The sequence below is a fragment of the Pyrus communis genome, chromosome 16 (assembly GCF_963583255.1).
Source record: "Pyrus communis chromosome 16, drPyrComm1.1, whole genome shotgun sequence".
Classification (NCBI taxonomy): domain Eukaryota; kingdom Viridiplantae; phylum Streptophyta; class Magnoliopsida; order Rosales; family Rosaceae; genus Pyrus; species Pyrus communis.
In genome coordinates this window covers 4,667,697-4,678,475 of record NC_084818.1, presented here as the reverse complement: position 1 = coordinate 4,678,475, position 10,779 = coordinate 4,667,697, and the positions used below count along the sequence as shown (strand labels likewise).

Genomic DNA, 10,779 nt, shown 5'->3' with positions numbered 1-10,779 from the left:
GTGGACCAAATTCACACATATATACTGAATATTGAAAGCAAGGGGGGAAGGTCAACTTCAACCTCAAGGCATTGCTGTGTTGTATTTTTAAAATTTTTTCCCTACTTGCTGTGTTTATTTGTCTCTACCAGCGATTACTTTTCAAATTCAGAAACAAAATTCGCAACTGGACAGCAGCAGCCACTTTGCTACATGCTCCCACATTCTATGAACTAAAACTAGTGGTTCCCTTATTGATGGTCACAACCAAAAAGTTTGAATCTTACAACTGCATAATTGAGGAGATATTTTTATGAAAAGAAGAACACAAGTTATGATAAGATAAACCAACATAGTTATTGTGTTAAATCTCAAAAGTTAATTATTAACAACCAACAAATTCACATATTACATCATTTAAATGAAAAACAACATTATGTTATCGTGTTTAGTACATATATTACTTGTATTCACCGACGGAGCAAGTTAAAGCCTAGGAGGGGCATATGACCTTTCTCACATATTTGGAAATGTTGTATTTATATGTGGTATATAGATAGCTTGGTTTTTATATATTTATAGTTGACCTTCCTTATAAATATAATTTGGTCATGGTTGAGTGTCCAACACTTAATTTTATAATTTCATTCTTTACCTCTTAAATCTTAATCAAATAAAATATGTTTAATTTAATACCCTCGCACCCATATCCAATTATTTTTATTCGAATTTGCACCAACGTGCATATGCATGATTGTTTTTCGCAATTGTTGTAAAGTGTCATTTGCTATAATGTAATTTGTTAAATCATAACAATATCAAGGTTGGAAATTAGAATATTTTCTATACTTATGATCATTTTTAAGTAATATTCACATATAAGCTCAATTTATCATAATTTTGTAATCACGTAAAATAAACTCTCTTTAACAAAAATTTTGGCTCCACCACCGCTGGTATATTATAGATCAGGCCGTTACTATAGACTGCAATTTATGCTTGAAAATTCAGAAAAATACCTAAAACAAACTAAAAAGTCGCAATATATCTTTATCAATCTGGTTAGGGTGGACTGAAGTCATAGTTTGACTTTCAACTTTTTACAACCTTTGCTGTTATATACACGAGTAACGATTGGTTATAAGGTTCTAGGTGGGTTTGATCACAAATTTCATACTAATCGTTTAATAGTTCGATTGGGAAATAAGTTTTGATTTTGTTTCAAACTTTCGAAAGACTGCTACTATTGTTCACACCACATTCACACTTGTCACCATTCGTCATTATCTGACCACATAAAAATGTTTCGGTAAAGGAAAATATTAGGAAAACTAAATTTTTAGATATTTTTTTTTGTAGATCAATATGTTGTGATAGTTGATGGTTATGCTTCTTTTTTAATGATTTAAAAAAAAGTTTAATCATCAATCGTCATATTATGCGATTTATAAAAAATAGTTTAAAATTTTGATTTCTCTAACATCACACCGCCACAAAACGTTCAAAATGTACCCATGTGGGCAAATTATACTTTTCAAATAAGGGAAAATGCAATGCATGGTTTATTTCAAATTGCACATGATGATTAGTAAGAAAAACACAAGATACAACATATTTCTTTTTCCAGTCGAGCAAGTACGAATATTCTTTGAAGTTCTTTCCAAAATGATTTTCCTTTAAACCTTAATTTTAATTATTTAAGAAAAACAACAACTGTCCATATAAGAATCCTAACTCATTTGGGAAACTTAGAGGAATTTTGAATTCTAATCCGTTGATTAGTTTGGTATTTGGGAAACCATTTCACTTGAATCGATCTGGACGCTTATCGTTTTAGATACACGGTATTGATTTCCACAGTTTTGATTTCTCCTTCAGCATCTTTCTTCTTTATTTTCTAATTTATTCGATAAAAAGCTAGAAAAACGAGAAGTACACGAAGAAAATGAGAAGTGAGAAAACTACCATCCTAATATAAAAACACAAGAGAATTGCAAAAAAACGGTTGTTAATTCCCACACACACGTGGTAGTAGCTATTAATCGTTGTTACAAGTAGGTCTCACAATGCAAAAACTCGTAATAAACCATTTTTATGCATGATAGACCGTTGCAAGCACAACCATAAACGCAAAATCAACAGTATCCAAATAGAAATACAATTTCAACACGGAGATACTTTCCAAACTGCATAAAAAAGATCCCCTCTCCCTCTCCCTCTCGGAATCTTTCCCTCAAACACGCAAATAATATTGCGGTATGCTATCCACACATCTATTTTTACTTTTTACACACTCTTTGTTAATTTATATCATTTGATCTTCTTCAATCAATCCAATCCGACAACTGAAATTTAAAAAGGTATGTAAGAAGTAAAAAATGATGTGTAGATATCATACCCCATAATGTTTTGTCATTACTAGTCCTCCACTACTCTACCTCTTCTACATATAGATACATATAAATATATGGATTATATACATCCTTACATTTATATTTATATAAAACAACCCCACAATACTATTTCCTTGTATAAGCCAACTAAACAACAACCGCAGTAGCAGAGACTTCCAAGCTCTCAATCTCTCCAAACACAACAAAACAACACAAAGTTCGATGGACGTGGAGGCTCACGAGCCGCGGCCGCCGCCGTCAGCCCTATCGCGGCTCAACAAGTACGTTGCCAAAACCCGAGTCGGCAAGCACTTCAAACTCGCCGAGCGCAACTCCACTTTCACCACCGAGCTCCGCGCCGGCACCGCCACGTTTCTCACCATGGCCTACATCCTCGCAGTCAACGCCTCCATTCTTTCCGACTCTGGCGGCACCTGCTCCGTCTCGGACTGCATCCCTCTCTGCTCAGACTCGACACAGTCTCTCCAAAACTGCACCGGATCGGTCATCCAACCTGACTCGACGTGCAAATTTGACCCAGTCAACCCTGGCTACTCCACCTGCATAGAAAAAGTTCGAAAAGATCTTATCGTCGCCACCGTTGCCTCCTCACTCATCGGCTGCGTAATCATGGGCACCTTCGCGAATCTCCCGCTGGCTTTAGCCCCGGGTATGGGCACCAACGCCTATTTCGCATACACCGTCGTCGGGTTTCACGGATCGGGTAATGTCTCGTACAAGAGCGCATTGGCCGCGGTGTTTATCGAAGGCTTGATTTTCCTCTTCATCTCCGCAATCGGGTTGCGCGCCAAGCTCGCAAAATTGATCCCGAAACCGGTTCGGATCAGCTCCTCCGCTGGTATTGGACTTTTTCTGGCGTTTATCGGGTTGCAGAACAATGAGGGAATCGGGTTAATCGGGTACAGTTCGTCGACGTTGGTGACGCTCGGAGCCTGCCCCGCTTCCTCGCGGGCATCTTTGGCTCCCGTCATAACGGCCGCTAACGGCACCGTTAGTTTGATCCAGGGCGCTACCGTTTCGGGGGATATTATGTGCCTCCGGGACCGAATGGAAAGCGCGACGTTTTGGCTCGGCGTGGTCGGCTTCGTAATTATTGCGTATTGTTTGGTTAAAAATGTGAAGGGGGCGATGATTTACGGGATTATTTTCGTGACGGGCGTTTCATGGTTCCGTAACACCAAAGTAACGGCCTTTCCCAATACGGACGCGGGAGACTCAGCGTATGAATATTTTAAAAAGGTGGTTGATATACATACAATCCAGAGTACGGCGGGGGCATTGAGCTTCAAGGATATTGGAAAGGGGTATTTTTGGGAGGCACTAATTACGTTTTTATACGTAGATATACTCGACACCACGGGTACTTTGTACTCGATGGCCCGATTCGCCGGATTCACCGACGACGACGGCAATTTCGAGGGCCAATATTTTGCTTTCATGTCGGATGCTTCGTCCATTGTGGTGGGTTCCTTGCTGGGCACGTCACCCGTGACGGCATTTATTGAGTCATCTACAGGTATACGGGAGGGCGGACGTACAGGACTAACGGCGTTGACGGTGGCGGGGTATTTCTTTTTGGCGTTTTTCTTCACGCCGTTATTGGCGTCGATACCGGCTTGGGCAGTGGGGCCGCCCCTGATTTTGGTCGGGGTGCTGATGATGAAATCCGTGGTGGAGATTGAGTGGGACGACATGAGGCAGGCGATCCCGGCCTTTGTGACGTTGCTTTTAATGCCGTTGACCTACTCCATAGCGTATGGGCTGATTGGTGGGATTGGGACATTCGTAGTGTTGCACGTAGGGGATTGGGGCCTAGAACTTTTGGTCAAATTAGGGATTGTAAAGGTCGGAGGAGGTGGGGTGATCAATGGGGCACATGATCATCAAACTAGAGAAGAAGATGCAAAAGTGGCTGAAGTTGGAGTTTAAACTTTTCAATTTTCACCTATATAGCAAAAATTGGGGTCAATGGGTTCATAGATACATGTACATACTTTACATGTTTCAAAAGTCTTGCTAGACTTTTTGGATCTCTGTTTTTGTTTCTATTTTTTGAAATTGATATCTATTTTGTTTTGTATACAAATAACGTAGAGTTGAATTTAAGGTACAATCATTTGACCTGTAAACTTCTTTTTTAATATTTGTATGAAATACTTATACTCACAAGCGATAAATATCTTTTCTATTATAAATATGTAAACTATATTGTTGACAAACCAAGTGCTTCCTTAAAAAGCACTTGGAATCTCTTTTAACACTCATAAGCTCTTTATTTTTTATTTTTTTTTTGTAAGGTGTTGTTATCCACGCACCTCATTTTATTTTTTAAATACTTCATGTTAATTTATGTCATTTGGCCCTCTTCAATTCACTCAATCCGACATAAAAAAATTAAGAGGTGTGTATGGAAGGTAAAAATGAGTGCAAATAACACCACCTTTTTTGTAAGACGTAGTTAGATTTGCTTTGAGTTGGGAAAAAACAATAGCAAACATACCCTTATTTATGTTCGATGACTTGATCTTTCGGGTAGACCATTTATTTAAATCATATTTTGTAAACCATCTGACGTGGTTGTTGATAATTGGATTATTACTTGAGTGTTAATTAACGTGCTTATTTCCTATTAGTAACACATCATAAAATTTGTAGATGTGCTCTAAAATTTTATCTTAATCAACACTTTAATCAAACCCTATTTATTTGCTTTCTTTCGAAATCACACGGGATTATTTGCCAAAACCAAAAAGAAAACCGGATTAGGATATTTATCTCTTAATACCTCACCAAAATGGGTTACAAAGTCTTCATCAAAATTGGTTTTGAGTCTCTCTCATTGTTACTGTATTTCCAAAGACAACAACAGTGCATATATAAATGTAATTTTCCCTTTCTTCGATCTATCACTTTTCATGGGTCCTCTGGATAATTATTGTTCTTCCAGTATTAACTATAACTATTATATTATAAGAACATAAAAGAAAACAAAAGTTGCGCATATAAAGTATACTTGAAGTTTGAACCAAGCGAATAATGGCACTAGCCATTCCATCGGGCAAACCAGAGGTCCAGAACAGGCTCAAGTTCAGATTCGGTATAACAAATTATTATTCTCTTCTCAAAGGTTCTTGGATAACACATTCACAACAGAGCTCGACCATCACAAAGGAGCCAGTTAAACTTGGACCATCATAATAAAAGCCAACTATCTTTAGATCGACCATGTATAATACCAATCTCACACCTGTATGAATTGAATATGAGACTTTCGAACCAAGCGAAGACAACTGTCACTAGGTCAAACGTTGATTAGTCATGATCTAGCATAGTAGCTTTTGCTTAGGCTAATTGGACTCTATAAAAACCACAACTTAAAACGTTCTTGAAGGGGGACCATCTAAATCAAGCAGGCAGTGCTTAGTGGGGGGATATTTGATACCACTCCACTGACCAAACACCTGTCTTGTTCTAGTGGGGATTTTAACTGATTGATCAAAAAGTTTGCACCAAACTCACAACCAGAGAACTAATCCTGCTTTTTGTTTCTGTGTACAAATAATTGAGACTAATATTATACGTACAAACGTACATTGGGAGGAGATTTTTGATAGGTGATTGACTAGTTTAGCAGATAAGTGACAGATGATAATATTACTCTTTTGTGCTAATATATGATAAGTTAATAACCGTAATTCTTATTCTGCAGTGAAATTTAAAAAGGCAAAAAGGATAGAGAATTGCAAAGTAGGGTTCTGAGAACATATTCTTTACATGGTGTTGGACTGACACGAAACATAAACCATGGTGCATGTGTCCTCTAATCCTAAAAAGTCATGCTTTGGAGTTCTTTCCAAAGGCAAATCAAGAGATAAATAAGAATGTGGTTTGATGATTTGTAGCCACAGTAGTGACAGGTGTGCAGGGATTTTCATGCGAATATACACCAGTTTTCTTAGATATATGTTTTATTGAGTGTGTCTGGCACTAACTTGATGGTGTTAGGAATGTATCCAAACAAGAAATTCCTTCATATCTCGGGGCGTTTATGTGTGACATCGAACCATGAGGTATATGCATATATAAGAAAGTTCGCCTTTGTGCAAGTGAGGCTTAAAATTTGTCATTGCAAGTTGAAAAAAAAAAATGCATGTACATGCAACCTCTTTCACGTATACGATTATGTCTCACAAAAAAATTGCAAATACAAAAAAAAAAAAATGTCGCATACAACGGTTGTATATTTCTTGTGTAACTTTTACCTAATATATTCAAATCGAAATTTGTTCATATCTCGGTGTGTTTACGTGTGACATCAAACCATGAGGTATATGCATCTTGGGATCTATAAGAAAGTTCCACTTTGTGCAAGTGACACTTAATATTTGTCATTGCAAGTTGAAATAAACTTGCATGTAACATCTCTTTCACGTATACAATTATATCATACTCATATAATGTTGTAAATACGAGAAAAACGTTGAATGCAACAATTGCATGCAAGTCTTTCTTGTGTAAGTCGCAGTTTAACCTACTATAAACAATAGTTTATAAAAAGGAGAAATTAGGTTCTCATCCCTCTTTCTTCTATTGCATTGATTAAAATCTTATTTCTTTTTAATTTTTTTATTAAGGTCCCTAACTTTTAATGAGCGTCATTATTTCAATTATATATTATTTACATATCAACATAATTTATTTCTAAAATTACATTTGGCATATTTATATTTATGGTTAAACTTTATATCATATATTTCTATTTTTAGTTTGCACCATTTTTAATTGGCAACCCTTTTTTAATTTGTACCAATTGTCTTTTTAGTTTTGATTTGTACCCATATATTAATTTCATTTTGTGCCCGTATTTTCAAAATTTTTATTTATACTCATAATTTACATATAACGTTTTTGTTATATGTAAAATTTACCCCTTTTTTCCGTAAATGTACCATTTTTTATGTAAATTGTACCCATATTTTAATGTGAAATCTATTTATTTTTTATTTATAATGTATACATATTTTATAATAAAATTTACCCTTTTTCACTTTTTAACACTATGAGTACGTTCATTTGACAATTATTATTCAAAGTTATATTGTTACCTCTTTTTATCTATTTATTCAATCAAAATTTTTTTTCTTTTTTATTGTAATCGTTTTTAATTTATATGCCATATAATATGAGATTTTAAATCTCATAACATTTCAAGTAATTAATATCAAACATATGGAAATACATATTAATAGCAATAATGAGGTGTACATAATTAAGGAACTTTGATAAAAAATTGAATACCATTAAGATTTTAGTCAAAAAAATATTAATGGCTAAGGATCGAATTCAAAGTCTCTCTTATAAATATTAGAAAATTAGATGCCAACCATTGCATGGTTGTAGACAAAAGGTGAAGGCTTGAAAAGTGGTTTAAACTAAAACTTCTTGGAAAAGTGAAAGCCATATGCCCAAGGAGCTTGCCAAAAGGTTATGGTCTTTAGTGAACCAATAATATGGTTCAGGAGAAACCTGATTTTATGATCCCAACCCCATCTGTTGTATTAGAAAATTATCATCTTGGAACTTGGTAGATTCGCATTCACTGCCCTCACATCTTAGAAATTTTTATTTGATTCCAAGGGGTATTTTGGACAAATCACCTGTCTGTTATAAACTTCGGGTTCCAGCAGAAGAAGAAAGAAGTGGAGAGAAATGGCAACTGTTGGCAACAGTTGCTTTGGCTCAGTCTTCGTAGCTCCGCTTGAAAACGATGCGTTTTTGAAGAAGATTAAGAAATCTCCATGCAATTTTTTAATGGGATCCAATAATTCCTCCAAATCCAACAAAATTTATTGTGGATTGCCAGAAAACCCCACGAGCAGCAGACCCTCCATTTCAAAGAACACGGTGGAGGAATACAACGCTGCAATGAAGAAGATGATGAGGAACCCCTATGAGTACCACCATGATCTGGGTCAGTCTCGTAATTTCCCCACGTATAAATTTCTGTAATTTCAGGTTGCATTTCATTTTTTTTTTTATCAATTGATGATTCTGTAATTTGTTATCTTTTGTGGGGTTTTCTCTATTTTCTGATTAGTGGTGTAGTTTGATCAAAAGATTGAACTTGAAAGTGCTAAATGCAATTTATTGACAAAGCCCAATTAAATTTATGTTATTGGATTTTAAATTTTGTGCCTTTGTGTGATATATATGACCCAGTTGCACAGTTTTGATCTATACTTAAATGTAGGTTTAGTGCTTTAAGATGGTTACTAATTAACTTTTCATTGCACCTTTTCTGTAAGAAATTCTGGCACCAGTTCAATCAACTTTGCTTTTCCTTCTTTTTGGTCCTGAAAACTGTTTTTAGTTTGATACAAGATGCGAAAAGTTCATTACTTTGCAGTACTTTGATGCGAAAAGTTCATCAGACATCAGTCAGTCTGCGTAGATCACCACGAATTTGAGCAGCAGCAGCAATGCCTTGTTGTTGAATTTGTTGAGGATTAGGACTTTTCTTTTTATAATTGACTAGTGATTCAGGACGTCTTTTTACGAATTCAGAATGAGTAGGGACAACGGTGATAAGTGAAGTTTAACCGAAGGGAATTTTGGGTTCTGCATTTGGGAAGAAAATAAACAATTCCCGTAATATTTAAGAGTATAGAATTAGTACCTTGTAATCTATTCCAGTGGCTTCAACTAATGTGATTGCTCGTGTTCAATGTTCAGGCATGAACTACACACTGATTACTGATGACTTGATAGTCGGCTCCCAGCCTCAGAAACCGGAGGATATAGACCACCTGAAGGAAGAAGAGAATGTGGCATACATTTTAAACTTGCAGCAGGACACGGATGTTGAATATTGGGGAATTGACTTGCAGTCGATAATAAAAAGGTGTAAAGAACTTGGAATCCGGCACATGAGGAGACCCGTGAGCAAATATCCCCTCCCACTTTCATTTAACAGATAAAGTGCATTCATACTAAAATGACCTGGATAAAGTCCCAAACTTTCTAGACATAGCAAAGTCTTTCTTTTTACTGACATCATGATTTCGGATTGCAGAAGCATCGTGCTTGATTCTGGAAAATAGTCCAGACCAACAACAAAATAAGTTTTGGGACCCTTTGTGCATTTGCCTTACTTTGTTTATCGACTACTGCAGGCAAAGGATTTCGATCCAGATTCCTTGCGAAATGGTCTACCTAAAGCAGTTTCATCACTTGAATGGGCCATCTCAGAGGGAAAAGGAAAAGTGTATGTGCATTGCACTGCTGGATTGGGAAGGGCCCCGGCTGTAGCAATTGCTTACATGTACTGGTTCCTTGGAATGAATGTGAGTCCTTGTTCATCGCTATATTTCTGCTTCTTTCCATTAAGAAATCGCATAATGCCATACCCTTTGGTAACATGCAACCGTTTTAGTGTTCCAGACTTCCAGTGAAGTATCGAAGCCTGTATGACGTCTAAATGACTATGAAATCTGAAACATGCCCATATTATTCAAGAAAATTGAGATTTTCTGATTTCAGTTAACGAATAGTTTGAAATTGATAGCTATTGTGACCATGTGCAGCTGAATGCAGCGTACGATGAGCTAACTTCCAAGAGACCTTGCGGGCCAAATAAGAGGGCAATACGCGGAGCTACCTACGATCTGACCAAAACTGACCCATGGAAGGAGCCCTTTGAGAGTCTTCCTGAGTATGCATTTGAGGATATAGCAGACTGGGAAGGGAACTTGATTAGAGACCGCGTCTATTCTCTCCGTGGAACTTGATCACATAGGTAAAACTTCAATCTATAATCACAGGACAGTCTACTCTCGAATATTTGGACCATGTCCGAAGATACTGGTGCTGAAAATTGCTCTGAAACATACTTTTTGTGTTGAATGATTTCGAGCGATCCCAACGCATGGCCAAACAACTGTTTCTGCACTGTGTTTTGGTTGTCTTTTTACAATCCTTTGTTAATATTGTGAAGGTATGTTGGTTCTTGACAGGTTCCCGTGCCATTAGAAGCTCAACATCGTTGATCAAGGCAATGCAGCAAATAGTTGGTACAGGGGATGGATGGCAGATTAATTTCTGGGCAATGCTCGACACTGGACGCCTATCAAGCATGCTCGTCATTTTTTTCAATCTACCCTGTTCGATCATATATTATTTAGCTTAGCGTATAAGATTAAACAAAATAATGTGGCCGCAGAATTATGTGGCATCGAAATGGTTCATTGGTGATTGCGGTATTTAAGCTGTGTCCTTGCGAGTCTGATATTTTATGAATCTGCAACTACAAGTTCAATAAAAGTGCAGTTCTTTTCATGTTTTGGTCAAGATTTTAAGTGCAGTTCATCGCAGTGTTTCTTCGGCAGAT

At 36.7% G+C, this 10,779-nt stretch overlaps 2 protein-coding genes across 2 annotated transcripts; both read left to right on the top strand.

Annotated features, from left to right (window-relative positions):
- The first annotated feature begins 2,470 nt into the window (after positions 1-2,470).
- LOC137720885 (adenine/guanine permease AZG1-like) lies at positions 2,471-4,562 on the top strand. The gene has a single exon (XM_068460005.1). It carries the CDS (start codon positions 2,595-2,597, stop codon positions 4,320-4,322), a length of 1,728 nt encoding a protein of 575 aa, XP_068316106.1. The 5' UTR covers positions 2,471-2,594; the 3' UTR covers positions 4,323-4,562.
- A 3,310-nt stretch (positions 4,563-7,872) lies between these two features.
- On the top strand, positions 7,873-10,727 carry LOC137721470 (phosphoglucan phosphatase LSF2, chloroplastic). The gene is made up of 5 exons (XM_068460565.1): positions 7,873-8,364; positions 9,126-9,331; positions 9,566-9,736; positions 9,977-10,188; positions 10,406-10,727. Exons 1-4 carry the CDS (start codon positions 8,103-8,105, stop codon positions 10,178-10,180), a joined length of 843 nt encoding a protein of 280 aa, XP_068316666.1. The 5' UTR covers positions 7,873-8,102; the 3' UTR covers positions 10,181-10,188; positions 10,406-10,727.
- Positions 10,728-10,779: the final 52 nt, after the last annotated feature.

Excerpts from the sequence above, each read along its gene's own strand:
- LOC137721470 (XM_068460565.1), top strand. The coding sequence starts at position 8,103 with ATGGCAACTGTTGGCAACAGTTGCTTTGGCTCAGTCTTCGTAGCTCCG. Across the intron at positions 8,365-9,125 it reads TGAGTACCACCATGATCTGG|GCATGAACTACACACTGATT; the intron begins GTCAGTCTCGTA and ends TTCAATGTTCAG. Across the intron at positions 9,332-9,565 it reads TCCGGCACATGAGGAGACCC|GCAAAGGATTTCGATCCAGA; the intron begins GTGAGCAAATAT and ends CGACTACTGCAG.
- LOC137720885 (XM_068460005.1), top strand. The coding sequence starts at position 2,595 with ATGGACGTGGAGGCTCACGAGCCGCGGCCGCCGCCGTCAGCCCTATCG.